This window comes from Notolepis coatsorum, assembly GCF_963971535.1.
Source record: "Notolepis coatsorum genome assembly, chromosome: 2".
NCBI lineage: Eukaryota > Metazoa > Chordata > Actinopteri > Aulopiformes > Paralepididae > Notolepis > Notolepis coatsorum.
The window spans coordinates 61,327,133-61,347,782 of NC_140166.1; the positions used below are offsets into that span (position 1 = coordinate 61,327,133).

The following is a 20,650-nucleotide window of genomic DNA, read 5'->3' on the forward strand; positions in this document are numbered from 1 at the left end:
CTAGTTAGTTATCAGTCGGGCTGCAGAGTTTTGGATTAGCTGAAGCCTCTCTGTGGTTTTCTTAGGGAGACCTGTGAAAAGTGCATTACAGTAGTCTAACCGGCTAGATATGAATGCATGAATTAGCTTCTCAGAATCGTTCTGATTAATAAATGGTCGTACTTTTGCTATATTTATGAGATGGAAGAACGATCTTTTCGTCACTTTGCTAATATGCAAATTGAAGTTCAGTTCTGAATCTATGATAACCCCGAGACTAGTGACCTCAGATTTGATCCAAGGGGTTGTCATATATGTTATGATGAATTGAAAATGGGGGACCCTGATGTAAACAAGACGAAAGTCTTTCTCTGGTCTGCATCCCCTTAACAATTGTGTGTATTGAGCCGTACTGTATTGTACCCATTCTGCAATCTGTTAATAACATGTTCAATCAATCAATCAGCCGAAAGCCAATGCGGACAGTCTATAGACCCGTTGACGTCGTGTAAAGACGGTCTATAGACCCGTTGACGTTGTGTAAAGACGGTCTATAGACCCGTTGACGTTGTGTAAAGACGGTCTATAGACCCGTTGACGTTGTGTAAAGACGGTCTATAGACCCGTTGACGTCGTGTAAAGACGGTCTATAGACCCGTTGACGTCGTGTAAAGACGGTCTATAGACCCGTTGACGTCGCGAGGCCGTGTAAAGACGGTCTATAGACCCGTTGACGTCGTGTAAAGACGGTCTATAGACCCGTTGACGTGGCGAGGCCGTGTAAAGCCAGCGCCAGCAGCAGGATCAGAGCGCTGAGAGGCTGGACGACGGTGCCGGCGTTCCCTGGGCCCGGCGGGTCGGGGTCGGGGTACCCGTAGTCGGTCCTGCAGGCGTTCTTCACCTCATCCAACGGGATGGGCTCGTCGTACGGGCTGGTGCTCGCCAGGCTGTCTCTGACCTGAAACACCAGATGAGAAGGGGGGGTGCCCGTGAGCCTTCAGGGAGAACGGTGATCAGGAACACGTTATTATATTATATATACAGAGGTGCAGCTCGATCAATTAGAATATCGTGGGAAAAGTTTTTTTATTTCAGTAATTCAATTCAAAAAGCGGAAAACTCATAGATTATAGATTAATTTAAGCCCAACGCTGTGTGCTTTGGATTTAACACACAAAGTGAAATATTTCAACGAGCCTTTATTTGTTTTTAATTTTGATGATTATGGCTTACAGCTCATGAAAGCCCCAACATTCTGTATCTCCGTTTTGAATGAGACCAATAAAATAATATATATTTTTAATATAGAAATGTCGGAACATATGGAATATGTTCATGTATGTTCACTCACTACTTGGTTGGGGGCTCCTTTTGCACAAATCACTGCATCAATACAGCGAAATATATGAACTTTTCCTCGATATTAAGATTTATTGAGCTTCACCTGTGTGTATATATACAGTATAAGGCATTTCTAGTAGTAATAGTAACAGAATAGTAATGTCGGTGTGTGGGTCAAATGTGAGGAACAAATTGTAAAGGGCTTTGGATAAAAGCTGCTACATAAATGCACAATAGGTCAAGGGTCAGATTCAAACCCAGGCTGTTGTGTCTCAGCTTCGCCCCTAGGAGGCCCAGGAACACATTGATGAATTAAGAAGAATTGCTTCTTATAGTAGACAGAACAGGTGCTCATTGGAGAGCGGGTACAACATGGATCAATAATAATAATAATAATAATAGAGAAACCAAGGCTCTCTGAAGCCTAATATAATAATAATAATTCATTTTATTTGTATAGCGCTTTTCAATGACCCAAAGTCGCTCTCTTGGCTTGAAACCTAGTAAGACTGATATCTCTCTTGGCCTGAAGCCTAGTATATGGGGGGGGGGGGGGGGGGGATTCCGCTTTTGGTTGGTTTCCTTCTGTGGAAGGAAATTATACCTCTATGGATCATTTCCATGGACAGGAGTGACGTCACGTCAGACACCATTTGAATGTAATTATTTCAAGTTCAAGTTTCCTTTATTGCCACACAACCAGGTTGGTGGTATTCTTGATTGGTACAGGCCAGGGTGGATACATAATACAGTACAACATGACACAATAAATACAGCACAGCACAACATAAACACACAGAAGAATCTAGTCCATCAGTCAGGAGCTTGGTTAGTGTAAGGGGGGGGAGAGGGGGGTCAAGGGAGTTCAGGGTCCGAATGGCGGTGGGGAAGAAGCTGTCCTTGAAGCGGGTGGTTTTTGAAAGGATGGACTTAAAGCGCCTACCTGAGGGCAGGGGGGGTGAGGGGTCCTTAGCAAAGATCCTATTTCTACTTTAAGTAGACTCAAAGATGTAGGGGAACGATTTATAGACTATTATTCATGCCGTATGTTAAGGGAATATATATATTACGAGTGTTGTTTTACTATCGTCTGGGGGCAGAGATGATGTTTGACAGCTCTGTTTCTGCGTGGGGGTGTGCTGTTAATGGCCAGTAGCCTTTTTATTTATGTTTTATCGTTAGAATGTTCAGTTCTGAAAGTTCTATCTCCCCTGTGGTGAGATCATGTTGTTTAGCCGTAGGCTGATATTCCTGAACAACTGAGCCGTTTTTCCAATCAAATTGAAACTGCAATTCTTCACTTGGTTCAAGGTTTTGAACACGATCATCACAGTAGTCTAATAACGGCTATTGGAGCTTGTGACCAGGACATCACAGATTATTAGAATTCTCAAAGCGGAATCATGAATCACTCTCCCGTCAACAACGACTGGTGGTGGCGTGTCCTTGACCAACGCTGCTGAACTGGACCGTTCAAGTGGAACCGCTCGGAAGCCAACGTCACATTATATTTGTATTTGGATGAAAGCGTCTGCTAAATTACCAAATGTATGTATTATTTGCACTATGATGCATTCCCACTTGTAGATCATCGTGTAGACTGCCTCTTTGCACTGCTGCGGTCAGGCAAGCGCTACCGGAGTGAGTCTCATGGCCCAGTACAGAGAGACTCAGAAGAAGAAGCTTCTATCCCCCTGGGCCCAGGAGTTCAAAACTTTTAATCCCTATATCTGATCGGATCAGATTTGGATTCATTCATTTCAACTCATTATGAATTGAAACAAGACGAAAGTCTTTCTCTGGTCTGCATCCCCTTAACAATTGTGTGTATTGAGCCGTACTGTATTGTACCCATTCTGCAATCTGGTAATTAAATTTGTCAATCAATCAATCAATCAATTAATAGGGATTACAAGTTTTGAACTCAGGCCATCAGGATGCTCAACGACGACTATGTAACGTCAACCCATCCATCTACACTCATTGCACACACTCACTTTAAACGCTCACATTCACTTTAGACACTTTAAAACGCTTTTTAACAACACACCATTATTTTATCTATTCATTACTAAAGGATTTGCACTACATCTCAACCCAAATCTTTTGCATTTTGTACTTTACTTTATGAAGTACAATCTCAGGGGGGCTCATACAGAACCAAGCATTTCACTGGAATGTACACATCATGTACCTTATATATATGTGACAAATGAAACAAAACTTGAACTTGAAACTATGACAGCCACTGATGTACCAAAGGAAATTACCTTGATTAGGGAAATACCCTTTTTTTGTATCCATTAAAGTTCTGCAGATACATACACTGTCTGAATGGTTGGATGACACCAGCATGTGATCATACTGTATTGTCACTGGAAATACTCTGTGTGTGTGTGTGTGTGTGTGTACCACACCATGCAAGCTCCGTTGGCGCAGCAGCCTTGGGGAGCCAGCTTGCACAAGCGACCATGAGGATTCCTGGCCAGAAGTCTTTTGACTCCCCCTCATGAGCTCATGCTCCAACGTTAAGTAGGAGTGCATTTATTTATTCATTTGTATGACCTTTAGCACACTTATTCAGCTTGACCTTTAAAGGAACACGCCAACATTTTGGGAAATTACCGCCCTTATTGGTATAATTTGGTAACCAGGTTAGAGCTGTGGGTGTATATAACCAGGTTATAGATCTCTGTGTATATAACCAGGTTATAGCTCTGTGTATATAACCAGGTTATAGCTCTCTGTGTATATAACCAGGTTATAGCTCTCTGTGTATATAACCAGGTTATAGCTCTCTCTGTGTATATAACCAGGTTATAGCTCTGTGTGTATATAACCAGGTTATAGCTCTGTGTGTATATAACCAGGTTATAGCTATGTGTGTATATAACCAGGTTATAGCTCTGTGTGTATATAACCAGGTTATAGCTCTCTGTGTATATAACCAGGTTATAGCTCTGTGTGTATATAACCAGGTTATAGCTCTGTGTGTATATAACCAGGTTATAGCTCTCTGTGTATATATAACCAGGTTATAGCTCTGTGTGTATATAACCAGGTTATAGCTCTGTGTGTATATAACCAGGTTATATCTCTCTGTGTATATAACCAGGTTATAGCTCTCTGTGTGTATATAACCAGGTTATAGCTCTGTGTATATAACCAGGTTATAGCTCTGTGTGTATAACCAGGTTATAGCTCTGTGTGTATATAACCAGGTTATAGCTCTGTGTGTATATAACCAGGTTATAGCTCTCTGTGTATATAACCACGTTATAGCTCTGTGTGTATATAACCAGGTTATATCTCTCTGTGTGTATATAACCAGGTTATAGCTCTGTGTGTATATAACCAGGTTATAGCTCTGTGTATATAACCAGGTTATAGCTCTGTGTGTATATAACCAGGTTATAGCTCTGTGTATATAACCAGGTTATAGCTCTGTGTGTATATAACCAGGTTATAGCTCTGTGTATATAACCAGGTTATAGCTCTGTGTGTATATAACCAGGTTATAGCTCTGTGTGTATATAACCAGGTTATAGCTCTCTGTGTATATAACCAGGTTATAGCTCTGTGTGTATATAACCAGGTTATAGCTCTGTGTGTATATAACCAGGTTATAGCTCTCTGTGTATATAACCAGGTTATAGCTCTGTGTGTATATAACCAGGTTATAGCTCTGTGTGTATATAACCAAGTTATAGCTCTGTGTATATAACCAGGTTATAGCTCTGTGTATATAACCAGGTTATAGCTCTGTGTGTATATAACCAGGTTATAGCTCTGTGTATATAACCAGGTTATAGCTCTGTGTGTATATAACCAGGTTATAGCTCTGTGTGTATATAACCATGTTATAGCTCTGTGTGTATATAACCAGGTTATAGCTCTGTGTATATAACCAGGTTATAGCTCTGTGTATATAACCAGGTTATAGCTCTGTGTATATAACCAGGTTATAGCTCTGTGTATATAACCAGGTTATAGCTCTCTGTGTATATAACCAGGTTATAGCTCTCTGTGTATATAACCAGGTTATAGCTCTCTGTGTATATAACCAGGTTATAGCTCTCTCTGTGTATATAACCAGGTTATAGCTCTCTGTGTATATAACCAGGTTATAGCTCTGTGTGTATATAACCAGGTTATAGCTCTGTGTATATAACCAGGTTATAGCTCTCTCTGTGTATATAACCAGGTTATAGCTCTCTGTGTATATAACCAGGTTATAGCTCTGTGTGTATATAACCAGGTTATAGCTCTGTGTGTATATAACCAGGTTATAGCTCTCTGTGTGTATATAACCAGGTTATAGCTCTGTGTATATAACCAGGTTATAGCTCTCTGTGTGTATATAACCAGGTTATAGCTCTGTGTATATAACCAGGTTATAGCTCTGTGTGTATATAACCAGGTTATAGCTCTGTGTATATAACCAGGTTATAGCTCTCTCTGTGTATATAACCAGGTTATAGCTCTGTGTGTATATAACCAGGTTATAGCTCTCTGTGTGTATATAACCAGGTTATAGCTCTCTGTGTATATAACCAGGTTATAGCTCTGTGTGTATATAACCAGGTTATAGCTCTCTGTGTATATAACCAGGTTATAGCTCTGTGTGTATATAACCAGGTTATAGCTCTGTGTGTATATAACCAGGTTATATCTCTCTGTGTGTATATAACCAGGTTATAGCTGTGTGTATATAACCAGGTTATAGCTCTCTGTGTGTATATAACCAGGTTATAGCTCTGTGTATATAACCAGGTTATAGCTCTGTGTGTATATAACCAGGTTATAGCTCTGTGTGTATATAACCAGGTTATAGCTCTCTGTGTATATAACCAGGTTATAGCTCTCTGTGTATATAACCAGGTTATAGCTCTCTGTGTATATAACCAGGTTATAGCTCTGTGTATATAACCAGGTTATAGCTCTGTGTGTATATAACCAGGTTATAGCTCTGTGTATATAACCAGGTTATAGCTCTGTGTGTATATAACCAGGTTATAGCTCTGTGTGTATATAACCATGTTATAGCTCTGTGTATATAACCAGGTTATAGCTCTCTGTGTATATAACCAGGTTATAGCTCTCTGTGTATATAACCAGGTTATAGCTCTGTGTGTATATAACCAGGTTATAGCTCTGTGTATATAACCAGGTTATAGCTCTGTGTATATAACCAGGTTATAGCTCTCTGTGTATATAACCAGGTTATAGCTCTCTGTGTATATAACCAGGTTATAGCTCTGTGTGTATATAACCAGGTTATAGCTCTGTGTGTATATAACCAGGTTATAGCTCTCTGTGTGTATATAACCAGGTTATAGCTCTGTGTGTATATAACCAGGTTATAGCTCTGTGTGTATATAACCAGGTTATAGCTCTCTGTGTATATAACCAGGTTATAGCTATCTCTGTGTATATAACCAGGTTGTAGCTCTGTGTATATAACCAGGTTATAGCTGTGTGTGTATATAACCAGGTTATAGCTCTGTGTGTATATAACCAGGTTATAGCTCTGTGTGTATATAACCAGGTTATAGCTCTGTGTGTATATAACCAGGTTATAGCTCTGTGTGTATATAACCAGGTTATAGCTCTGTGTGTATATAACCAGGTTATAGCTCTCTGTGTATATAACCAGGTTATAGCTCTGTGTGTATATAACCAGGTTATAGCTCTGTGTGTATATAACCAGGTTATAGCTCTGTGTGTATATAACCAGGTTATAGCTCTGTGTGTATATAACCAGGTTATAGCTCTGTGTGTATATAACCAGGTTATAGCTCTCTGTGTATATAACCAGGTTATAGCTCTGTGTGTATATAACCAGGTTATAGCTCTGTGTGTATATAACCAGGTTATAGCGCTGTGTAGGGGTGGACGGTATAAACGGTATACGGTATAAACGGTATGAATTTGCTCTACGGTATGGATTTTGACTATACCGTCTAAACCGGTAGTGCAGCTCTAAAATACCAATGACGTCATGTAACCACAGCGCGACTATTTCACTCGCATTTGCCCCTAAAAATAGATAGAATTAGTCATAGATAATAGATATGTGCGAACTGGAAAAAGTTATTTAGGAGGCTTCGCGCAGTGGGCGTGCCAGCCCCTACCGCACGCATGTAAACACGGATCTAGTAGTCTAGTGGGACGGGACACGGGAGCTCAGCTGTCGGCGGCGTCTCCCTGAGCTAACGTTAGCTTAGCTACCGTTACAAAATGACCCAGTCAACTATTCACTTTTAGTTTAATACATGATGAGGCATTGTCTAACCGAACGGTATCTAGTCGGCCAGCTACCGATAGCTCCTGACATCAACAAACGCTCCACAAAGTCTAGTAGAGAGAGACGTGTGTGTGCTACCTGTTAGCCGTTAGCTCACGTTAACGCAAGTTAGTTCACCGTTCAAAACGAAATGTCCCATTGAACTAAATAATTCACTGAGGCGTTGTATTAACGTTATATATCCGGCTTAGCCGGATAGCTCCTGATATCAATGTCTTATAACACTGATTCGATGCGTATTCGAGCTGAGGGCTTGCTAACGTTATTCCAATATAATAGGGTCCAGGTGCAGCGCCGGAGAATCCTGGCCGTAGCTCTGCTCGAGGCTACTCGAGTATAGGTCCAGGTGCAGCTCCGGGGAATCCTGGCCGTAGCTGGAGGCTACTAGAGTACACACAGACAGTGGAGCTTGTTGCGTGGTGGCGATGTCTCGCAGATAATACAAGTACAAGTCTAATTATATAATATATATATTTTATAAAAAAAAAAAAAATAATTATATAAAATAATTTTTTTTATCAAAAACGATGATACCGTGATATATACCGTTACCGTCTATGCTTCAAATTATACCGTGATATAAATTTTAGACCATACCGTCCACCCCTAGCGCTGTGTATATAACCAGGTTATAGCTGTGTGTATATAACCAGGTTATAGCTCTCTGTGTATATAACCAGGTTATAGCTCTGTGTGTATATAACCAGGTTATAGCTCTGTGTATATAACCAGGTTATAGCTCTGTGTGTATATAACCAGGTTATAGCTCTCTGTGTATATAACCAGGTTATAGCTCTGTGTATATAACCAGGTTATAGCTCTGTGTGTATATAACCAGGTTATAGCTGTGTGTATATAACCAGGTTATAGCTCTGTGTGTATATAACCAGGTTATAGCTCTGTGTGTATATAACCAGGTTATAGCTCTGTGTGTATATAACCAGGTTATAGCTCTGTGTGTATATAACCAGGTTATAGCTCTCTGTGTATATAACCAGGTTATAGCTCTGTGTATATAACCAGGTTATAGCTCTGTGTATATAACCAGGTTATATCTCTCTGTGTATATATAACCAGGTTATAGCTCTGTGTGTATATAACCAGGTTATAGCTCTCTGTGTATATAACCAGGTTATAGCTCTGTGTATATAACCAGGTTATAGCTCTGTGTGTATATAACCATGTTATAGCTCTGTGTGTATATAACCAGGTTATAGCTCTGTGTGTATATAACCAGGTTATAGCTCTGTGTGTATATAACCAGGTTATAGCTCTGTGTGTATATAACCAGGTTATAGCTCTGTGTGTATATAACCAGGTTATAGCTCTGTGTATATATAACCAGACTATAGCTCTCTGTGTATATAACCAGGTTATAGCTCTGTGTGTATATAACCAGGTTATAGCTCTGTGTGTATATAACCAGACTATAGCTCTCTGTGTATATAACCAGGTTATAGCTCTGTGTGTATATAACCAGGTTATAGCTCTCTGTGTATATAACCAGGTTATAGCTCTCTGTGTGTATATAACCAGGTTATAGCTCTCTGTGTGTATATAACCAGGTTATAGCTCTCTGTGTGTATATAACCAGGTTATAGCTCTGTGTGTATATAACCAGGTTATAGCTCTCTGTGTATATAACCAGGTTATAGCTCTGTGTATATAACCAGGTTATAGCTCTCTGTGTATATAACCAGGTTATAGCTCTGTGTGTATATAACCAGGTTATAGCTCTGTGTGTATATAACCAGGTTATAGCTCTGTGTGTATATAACCTGGTTATATCTCTCTGTGTATATAACCAGGTTATATCTCTGTGTGTATATAACCAGGTTATAGCTCTCTGTGTATATAACCAGGTTATAGCTCTCTGTGTATATAACCAGGTTATAGCTCTCTGTGTGTATATAACCAGGTTATAGCTCTCTGTGTATATAACCAGGTTATAGCTATCTGTGTATATAACCAGGTTATAGCTCTGTGTGTGTATAACCAGGTTATAGCTCTGTGTGTATATAACCTGGTTATAGCTCTCTGTGTATATAACCAGGTTATAGCTCTGTGTGTATATAACCAGGTTATAGCTCTCTGTGTATATAACCAGGTTATAGCTCTCTGTGTATATAACCAGGTTATAGCTCTCTGTGTGTATATAACCTGGTTATAGCTCTCTGTGTATATAACCAGGTTATAGCTCTGTGTGTATATAACCAGGTTATAGCTCTGTGTGTATATAACCAGGTTATAGCTCTGTGTGTATATAACCAGGTTATAGCTCTGTGTGTATATAACTAGGTTATATCTCTCTGTGTGTATATAACCAGGTTATAGCTCTGTGTGTATATAACCAGGTTATAGCTCTGTGTGTATATAACCAGGTTATAGCTCTGTGTGTATATAACCAGGTTATAGCTCTCTGTGTATATAACCAGGTTATAGCTCTGTGTATATAACCAGGTTATAGCTCTGTGTATATAACCAGGTTATAGCTCTGTGTGTATATAACCAGGTTATAGCTCTGTGTATATAACCAGGTTATAGCTCTGTGTGTATATAACCAGGTTATAGCTCTCTCTGTGTATATAACCAGGTTATAGCTCTCTCTGTGTATATAACCAGGTTATAGCTCTCTCTGTGTATATAACCAGGTTATAGCTCTGTGTGTATATAACCAGGTTATAGCTCTCTGTGTATATAACCAGGTTATAACTCTGTGTGTATATAACCAGGTTATAGCTCTGTGTATATAACCAGGTTATAGCTCTCTGTGTGTATATAACCAGGTTATAGCTCTGTGTATATAACCAGGTTATAGCTCTGTGTGTATATAACCAGGTTATAGCTCTCTCTGTGTATATAACCAGGTTATAGCTCTGTGTGTATATAACCAGGTTATAGCTCTGTGTGTATATAACCAGGTTATAGCTCTCTGTGTATATAACCAGGTTATAGCTCTCTGTATATATAACCAGGTTATAGCTCTGTGTGTATATAACCAGGTTATAGCTCTCTCTGTGTATATAACCAGGTTATAGCTCTCTGTGTATATAACCAGGTTATAGCTCTGTGTGTATATAACCAGGTTATAGCTCTGTGTGTATATAATCAGGTTATAGCTCTGTGTGTATATAACCAGGTTATAGCTCTCTGTGTGTATATAACCAGGTTATAGCTCTCTCTGTGTATATAACCAGGTTATAGCTCTGTGTGTATATAACCAGGTTATAGCTCTGTGTGTGTATATAACCAGGTTATAGCTCTCTCTGTGTATATAACCAGGTTATAGCTCTCTGTGTGTATATAACCAGGTTATAGCTCTGTGTATATAACCAGGTTATAGCTCTGTGTGTATATAACCAGGTTATAGCTCTGTGTGTATATAACCAGGTTATAGCTCTGTGTGTATATAACCAGGTTATAGCTCTCTGTGTATATAACCAGGTTATAGCTGTGTGTGTATATAACCAGGTTATAGCTCTGTGTGTATATAACCAGGTTATAGCTCTGTGTATATAACCAGGTTATAGCTCTCTGTGTATATAACCAGGTTATAGCTCTGTGTATATAACCAGGTTATAGCTCTGTGTATATAACCAGGTTATAGCTCTGTGTATATAACCAGGTTATAGCTCTGTGTATATAACCAGGTTATAGCTCTGTGTATATAACCAGGTTATAGCTCTGTGTGTATATAACCAGGTTATAGCTCTGTGTATATAACCAGGTTATAGCTCTGTGTATATAACCAGGTTATAGCTCTGTGTGTATATAACCAGGTTATAGCTCTGTGTATATAACCAGGTTATAGCTCTGTGTGTATATAACCAGGTTATAGCTCTGTGTGTATATAACCAGGTTATAGCTCTGTGTATATAACCAGGTTATAGCTCTGTGTATATAACCAGGTTATAGCTCTGTGTGTATATAACCAGGTTATAGCTCTCTGTGTATATAACCAGGTTATAGCTCTCTGTGTATATAACCAGGTTATAGCTCTGTGTATATAACCAGGTTATAGCTGTGTGTATATAACCAGGTTATAGCTCTGTGTGTATATAACCAGGTTATAGCTCTGTGTATATAACCAGGTTATAGCTCTCTGTGTATATAACCAGGTTATAGCTCTGTGTATATAACCAGGTTATAGCTCTGTGTGTATATAACCAGGTTATAGCTCTGTGTATATAACCAGGTTATAGCTCTGTGTGTATATAACCAGGTTATAGCTCTGTGTATATAACCAGGTTATAGCTCTGTGTATATAACCAGGTTATAGCTCTGTGTGTATATAACCAGGTTATAGCTCTGTGTGTATATAACCAGGTTATAGCTCTGTGTGTATATAACCAGGTTATAGCTCTGTGTGTGTATAACCAGGTTATAGCTCTGTGTATATAACCAGGTTATAGCTCTGTGTATATAACCAGGTTATAGCTCTGTGTGTATATAACCAGGTTATAGCTCTGTGTATATAACCAGGTTATAGCTCTGTGTGTATATAACCAGGTTATAGCTCTGTGTGTATATAACCAGGTTATAGCTCTGTGTGTATATAACCAGGTTATAGCTCTGTGTATATAACCAGGTTATAGCTCTGTGTGTATATAACCAGGTTATAGCTCTGTGTATATAACCAGGTTATAGCTCTGTGTGTATATAACCAGGTTATAGCTCTCTGTGTGTATATAACCAGGTTATAGCTCTGTGTATATATAACCAGGTTATAGCTCTGTGTGTATATAACCAGGTTATAGCTCTGTGTGTATATAACCAGGTTATAGCTCTCTCTGTGTATATAACCAGGTTATAGCTCTGTGTGTATATAACCAGGTTATAGCTCTGTGTGTATATAACCAGGTTATAGCTCTGTGTATATAACCAGGTTATAGCTCTGTGTGTATATAACCAGGTTATAGCTCTGTGTGTATATAACCAGGTTATAGCTCTGTGTGTATATAACCAGGTTATAGCTCTGTGTGTATATAACCAGGTTATAGCTCTGTGTGTATATAACCAGGTTATAGCTCTCTGTGTATATAACCAGGTTATAGCTCTCTGTGTATATAACCAGGTTATAGCTCTGTGTGTATATAACCAGGTTATAGCTCTGTGTATATAACCAGGTTATAGCTCTGTGTGTGTATATAACCAGGTTATAGCTCTGTGTGTATATAACCAGGTTATAGCTCTCTGTGTATATAACCAGGTTATAGCTCTCTGTGTGTATATAACCAGGTTATAGCTCTCTGTGTGTATATAACCAGGTTATAGCTCTCAGTGTATATAACCAGGTTATAGCTCTGTGTGTATATAACCAGGTTATAGCTCTGTGTGTATATAACCAGGTTATAACTCTCTGTGTATATAACCAGGTTATATCTCTGTGTATATAACCAGGTTATATCTCTGTGTGTATATAACCAGGTTATAGCTCTCTGTGTATATAACCAGGTTATAGCTCTGTGTGTATATAACCAGGTTATAGCTCTCTGTGTATATAACCAGGTTATAGCTCTCTCTGTGTATATAACCAGGTTATAACTCTCTGTGTATATAACCAGGTTATAGCTCTGTGTGTATATAACCAGGTTATAGCTCTCTGTGTATATAACCAGGTTATAGCTCTGTGTATATAACCAGATTATAGCTCTGTGTGTATATAACCAGGTTATAGCTCTGTGTGTATATAACCAGGTTATAGCTCTCTGTGTGTATATAACCAGGTTATAGCTCTGTGTGTATATAACCAGGTTATAGCTCTGTGTGTATATAACCAGGTTATAGCTCTCTGTGTATATAACCAGGTTATAGCTCTGTGTGTATATAACCAGGTTATAGCTCTCTGTGTATATAACCAGGTTATATCTCTCTGTGTATATAACCAGGTTATAGCTCTGTGTGTATATAACCAGGTTATAGCTCTGTGTGTATATAACCAGGTTATAGCTCTGTGTGTATATAACCAGGTTATAGCTCTGTGTGTATATAACCAGGTTATAGCTCTGTGTGTATATAACCAGGTTATAGCTCTGTGTGTATATAACCAGGTTATAGCTCTGTGTGTATATAACCAGGTTATAGCTGTGTGTGTATATAACTATAACCAGGTTATATAGCTCTGTGGGTGTACTTGCTAAATAACACAGGTTTGAATGGGGATGGGTGATGGTATTTCTCCTCCCCTCCTCCACCCTTTAACCCTCCCCTCCTCCACCCTTTAACCCTCCCCTCCTCCACCCTTTAACCCTCCCCTCCTCCACCCTTTACCCCTCCCCTCCTCCACCCTTTAACCCTCCCCTCCTCCACCCTTTACCCCTCACCTCCTCCACCCTTTAACCCTCCCCTCCTCCACCCTTTAACCCTCACCTCCTCCACCCTTTAACCCTCCCCTCCTCCACCCTTTACCCCCTCACCTCCTCCACCCTTTAACCCTCCCCTCCTCCACCCTTTACCCCCTCACCTCCTCCACCCTTTAACCCTCCCCTCCTCCACCCTTTACCCCTCCCCTCCTCCACCATTTACCCCTCCCCTCCTCCACCCTTTAACCCTCCCCTCCTCCACCCTTTACCCCTCACCTCCTCCACCCTTTAACCCTCCCCTCCTCCACCCTTTAACCCTCACCTCCTCCACCCTTTACCCCCTCACCTCCTCCACCCTTTAACCCTCCCCTCCTCCACCCTTTAACCCTCCCCTCCTCCACCCTTTACCCCTCCCCTCCTCCACCCTTTAACCCTCCCCTCCTCCACCCTTTACCCCTCACCTCCTCCACCCTTTAACCCTCCCCTCCTCCACCCTTTAACCCTCACCTCCTCCACCCTTTAACCCTCCCCTCCTCCACCCTTTACCCCCTCACCTCCTCCACCCTTTAACCCTCCCCTCCTCCACCCTTTACCCCCTCACCTCCTCCACCCTTTAACCCTCCCCTCCTCCACCCTTTACCCCCTCACCTCCTCCACCCTTTAACCCTCCCCTCCTCCACCCTTTACCCCTCCCCTCCTCCACCCTTTACCCCTCCCCTCCTCCACCCTTTACCCCTCCCCTCCTCCACCCCTCCCCTCCTCCACCCTTTACCCCTCCCCTCCTCCACCCTTTAACCCTCCCCTCCTCCACCCCTCACCTCCTCCACCCGTCTGAAGACCCGCAGCAGGTTGTCTCCCAGGGCAGCCTTCACGTCCGCATCACTCCACCCTCTCCTCAGCAGCTCAGCCACCAGCGCCGGCACCTTGGACACATCCTCCAGACCCACCGGTAGCCTGAGGGTGAGGGGGGCACAACGCCCAGGGACTGTTGGTCAGTGTGTGTGTGTGTGCGTGCGTGTGTGTGTGTGTGCCCATCCCAATTTAGTCGTGCCAATTCCCCCCTCCCCTGTCTGATCGTTGCCCCTCCGATACACGAGGAGTCAGCCAGTCACTTCTTTTCACCTGCCAGCGTGGACTCTCATTGGCGAGGTGTAACGTGTGGGAGGCTCACACTGTCCCCGCCATCTCCTGTCCTTGCTGTGCAGGCGTCCTGACCGACCTGTAGGAGTCGCTGTCCACAACACCACCCATCGACTTCCCACCCATCGACTTCCCACCCAATTGAGTCAGTATGACGACCGGCCCAAGCCGGAGGCAACGCCGACAGCCGGATTCGATACCGGTGTCTCTCGCGTTGGTGACGAGCGCTTAGACCGCTGCGCCACCCAGCCGCCTCACTCCACACTATAATTCTATAATTGTTTTGTCGAAACAGGAAAGCCTGTAGCCTGTACTTCCTGTACTTCCTTTACTTCCGTTTAGACACTTTAGGAGACATATCTTGTCCAGCCTATGCAAAGACCAACCCCATTGGATTAAGCTTGAATCTTATTGGCTAATAATCGTTTGACTATTTTTTGTAAATAAATGCCAAAGATGCCGTGGCTTCAATGTCAATCAAAATAAATAATGCTACCAGAGAAGTGTACCCGCCTGCAGTGTTATAGAGAGGGGGCGCAGTGTCGCTCGCTCTGTTCATTAATTATTATAACACAGAGATGAAAGATTATGATTTTCTTATTATTGTAAACTATAAAAAAACAAACACTTAATTTTTTATATTTTAATTTTAAATTTTTTTAATTTACTTGTCACATTTGCCTATGTGTGAAAGTAGCGTATGTGGAGAAGAACAGTATGTCGTGTTCATCATCTGATAGCCAATGACAGTCACCCATAGGATGTAGAGCCTGACCATGTGTGATACAGTGGATTCCTGTGTGACAACACTTCTCTGTGTGTGTGTGTGTGTGTGTGTGTGTGTGTGTGTGTGTGTGTGTGTGTGTGTGTGTGTGTGTGTGTGTGTGTGTGTGTGTGTGTGTGTGTGTGTGTGTGTGTGTGTGTGTGTGTGTGCGTGTGTGTAAATAGACTTATCAATCAAGCCAATGACAGTCACCCATACGATGTAGAGCCTGACCATGTGTGATACAGTGGATTCCTGTGTGACAACACGTGCGTGTGTGTGTTTGTGCATGTGTGTGTGCGTGTTGTGTGTGTGTGTGTGTGTGTGTGTGTGTGTGTGTGTGTGTGTGTGCGTGTGTGTAAATAGACCTATCAATCAAGCCAATGACAGTCACCCATAGAATGTAGAGCCTGACCATGTGTGATACAGTGGATTCCTGTGTGACAACACGTGTGTGTGTGTGTGTGTGTGTGCGTGTGTGTGTGCGTGTGTGTGTGTGTGTGTGTGTGTGTGTGTGTGTGTGTGTGCGTGTGTGTGTGCGTGCGTGTGCATAAAAGTTACTCATTGTGATGATACAGTTTATTTAGAGGGAAGGTCAAAGGACTGTAGAAGATTCAAGTTTCAATGCTTTATAGCTCCTCCATCTCAGTATGAAAGACACACACACGCACACACGCACACACACACACACACACACACACACACACACACACACACACACACACACACACACACACACACACACACACACACACACACACACACACACACACACACACACACACACACACACACACACACACACACACACACACACTTGAATCTTCTACAGTCCTTAGAGTTGACCTTCCCTCTAAATAAACTGTATCATCACAATGAGTAACTTTGAAGGCTGTGCACTTCGTTCCAGTGTTCTGACTGTAACAGGTCGCGGCAATTTAAAGGGGAATTCCACCTAAATTAAATGGTAGGTTGTAATTCTGCAAAAGGAGGACTTTTCCCTCATATCTGTCAACATTTTTCTCTGTTGCACGAGTTTTTAAGAATATGTTTAACCCTTTCACTACCACGCTACAGAAGGTTAATCCTTTCACTACCACACTAGAAAAGGTTAACCCTTTCACTACCACACTACAGAAGGTTAACCCTTTCACTACCACACTACAGACGGTTAACCCTTTCACTACCACACTACAGACGGTTAACCCGTTCACTACCACACTACAGAAGGTTAACCCTTTCACTACCACACTACAGAAGGTTAACCCTTTCACTACCACACTACAGAAGGTTAACCCTTTCACTACCACACTACAGAAGATTAACGCTTTCACTACCACACTACAGACGGTTAACCTTTCACTACCACACTACAGAAGGTTAACCTTTCACTACCACACTACAGAAGGTTAACCCTTTCACTACTACACTACAGAAGGTTAACCCTTTCACTAATACACTAAAAAGGGTTAACCCTTTCACTACAGACGGTTAACCCTTTCACTATCACACTACAGACGGTTAACCCTTTCACTATCACACTACAGAAGGTTAAGCCTTGCATAAATGCAACCCAGGATTGGTGGAATTTCTCTTTAAAGCGGTCACCTCCGTACTCACCTCGTCACTCCGTCGTAATCCCCACCGAAGCCCACGATGCTGGGCCCGATCTCATTCTTTATATAATCAAAGTGATCTGGAGGGAAAGTACAAAAGTGGGCGTGCGGCACAAACATGAAATCAAAGAAAGAAAGACGTGCGTGTTAATGTTTCTTCATCCGGCTTAATACTAGACACTCCTTCAAATCCCAACTCAAAACCCACCTCTTCACCAAATTTGTAAATGACTGCCTCATTCCCTTTTTTTCATTTTTTTCCCCTTTCTTTCCTTTTGATTATTATTTTGTTGTTACGTTGTTCCCTGTTCCCCTCCCTTAGCTGCCCCCTCCTGTTAAGCGCCTTGGGTCTCCTTTATTATTATTATTATTATTAGTCAATGAGTGGTAGAAAACAAAGGACTATAAGTAGGGATGTCCCGATCTAATTCTTTTGCTCCCGATCCGATTCCGATCATGTGATTCTGAGTATCTGCCGATACCCGATCTTTCCCGATCCGATCTTTCACATTAGTAACCAATTTGACGCATTTTTGTCAGAAACTGGCGAAGTGAGACAAGCCCCTCTGTTGCCTCAATAGCCCCTCGAGCGTGTCGGCTCACATTACATTCACCCTGAGCCCCTGAGAATGTGCTTCATACGAGAAATATTCAAAGTTTCAATCTGTTTGCACATTAGTATACATTCACAGTGTTCGACTTACGTAATGATTTGCTCCATTTTTGTCTGAAACGCCGACAATAATCCTCACAAAGCGAATGTTGACGTTATCCAGGTGAACGTTAACTTCATTCAAGCGAGGCATTGCAATCGATACAGCTGTTTGGCAGAGCACCAGCCGCATCCCCCATTCCTTTGCTCGCTCTAGTCAACATAACGTGACGTATTAGATTGGTCGTGTTGAATGCAGCTCTGTTCTTTCCTCTACGCGGAACGTCCGCCTTGCAAACATTGCAACTGGCTATTGGACTGGCTTCGGTTTCAATAAAAAAAATGCTTCCAAACTTCTGACATTTTGTCTAGCTGCTCCGAGTCATCCGGTGGACCTGCCGGTGTTTTGGGAGCGACGCGTTGTGAGGTCTGCTATTTTCGGCATACGTCACTGTCGTGCGACGGTGTAAATCAAAGGAAATGCGTTTGTTTTGGCAAATTCTTCTGCTCTGTGCGACAATAAATAAATGAATGATGATATGTAATTTAAAACCAAAACTAAGGCCTCAGTATGAGTTTAAGACATGAACATGGTCATGTTTGTTGAATAAAAAAGATTTCCCCCCCCGATCCCCATCTTCTGAAAATCATGTGATCGGCCCCCGATCCCGATCACGTGATCGGATCGGGACATCCCTAACTATAAGTGACCTTTGAAGGGGAACTACACCCATTTGCATAATGTATATGTGTTATTCGGTCCAGAAGTATCTAGAGACGAGAGTGCTAAAATGTATGATGTCATCAGGCGCTGTATATAGTCTGACTCCTCCCCGTAGACAATGGATTGGTAAAAGATTTTAAATGCAACACTGAGTCTGAGAGAGCATTGTTCATAGGTCATGTTCCGTTGCAGAACTGAGAACACTACTATAGAATGAAGCTCATTTTGGATATAAAAAGATAATAACGTTCTGTGGGTTCACAAAATCAGTCTCCCATTCATTGTCAACGGAGCAGCGCCACACTCTATACTGTACCCGATGACATCACAATTTAGATTCTCACTTCTCTGGCTTTATGTTCACATATATTGATTTCCTTAGGCCAGTGGTTCTCAAACTACGGGTCGCGACCCCAATAGGTGACAGCGCATTGGCATGTACATTTATTTTTTTATTATAATTATTTTTTTGTAATTTTTTTTAATGTTCTGGCAACATATTCTGGCTAAATATGCCTCATTTTATAGATGTATATTGATAACATAGTGCTGTAATAAAATCTTCTAATAAATATGCATGATCAAGTTCAACAATGTGTGCTTTAACTGCTTTTATTTTGATAGTCCTTAATTCCACATTGAAATTACGCGATACATTAAGTGTGGGGTCCCCAAAAAAAAATCCTAAATAAAATGGGGTCGTCATGGTATGAAAAGGTTTGAGAACCCCTGCCCTGCCTTAGGCCATTGGAATAATATATTGGAATTCTTAATGTGGATGGTGTTCCCCTTTGAGGCTGTATAAGAGTGTACCTGCTACATCCGAGAGGTTGGCCGTCTTGCTACAGGTCACATAGTCGTTATAGAAGTTCACCATGACAACGCCTCCCTTGTCTTTCTGGGGAGACGGAGAGAGAGGAGGGACACTGGCAGTCTAACCTAGAAACAGTCATAATATGGCATCTAGCGCTATGTTAACCCTTTCACTACCACACTACAGAAGGTTAACCCTTTCACTACCACACTACAGAAGGTTAACCTTTCACTACCACACTACAGAAGGTTAACCCTTTCACTACCACACTACAGAAGGTTAACCTTTCACTACCACACTACAGAAGGTTAACACTTTCACTACCACTACAGAAGGTTAACCTTTCACTACCACACTACAGAAGGTTAACCTTTCACTACCACACTACAGATGGTTAACCTTTCACTACCACACTACAGAAGGTTAACCTTTCACTACCACACTACAGAAGGTTAACCTTTCACTACTACACTACAGAAGGTTAACCTTTCACTACCACACTACAGAAGGTTAACCTTTCACTCCCCACTACAGAAGGTTAACCTTTCACTACCACACTACAGACTGTTAACCTTTCACTACCACACTACAGAAGGTTAACCTTTCACTACCACACTACAGAAGGTTAACCTTTCACTACCACACTACAGAAGGTTAACCTTTCACTACCGTCTGCCACACTACAGACGGTTAACCGTCTCACTACAGACAGTTAACCATCTGTAGTGTGGTAGTGAAAGGGTTAAATTATTTGTATCCACTTGACCTGACGAGTCAACAGATCTGCTGATCCTTGAGTCTGGTCTGGGTCTAAATGTCCAGTTAAAATAAACAAATACAAGTCTAGTGTATTCTATTGCTGATATTTAGGGACCTACACAGTGACACAATGCTCCTTGTGTGTGGTTGTATTTATAATTTATAAAGTAATTTCTAAATATATATATTTTAAACCTTTATAAACCTGTATTACCTAAATCTGCTCCTTCTGCCTCCGGCCTTTATAATATGA

General features: G+C 41.4%; 1 protein-coding gene across 1 annotated transcript in view; it reads right to left on the bottom strand.

Moving 5' to 3' along the window:
• Positions 1 to 730: 730 nt before the first annotated feature.
• Positions 731 to 20,650, bottom strand: part of dpep1 (dipeptidase 1) — a gene marked incomplete at its 3' end in the record, with an annotated part of 34,672 nt that continues 14,752 nt past the window's right edge. Inside the window, exons 7-10 of the mRNA XM_084308179.1 lie at positions 19,638 to 19,722; positions 17,453 to 17,528; positions 14,748 to 14,883; positions 731 to 937 (exon numbers count right to left, since the gene is read on the bottom strand). Coding sequence (XP_084164305.1) covers positions 731 to 937; positions 14,748 to 14,883; positions 17,453 to 17,528; positions 19,638 to 19,722 — 504 coding nt within the window. The remainder of the gene's footprint in view (positions 938 to 14,747; positions 14,884 to 17,452; positions 17,529 to 19,637; positions 19,723 to 20,650) is intronic.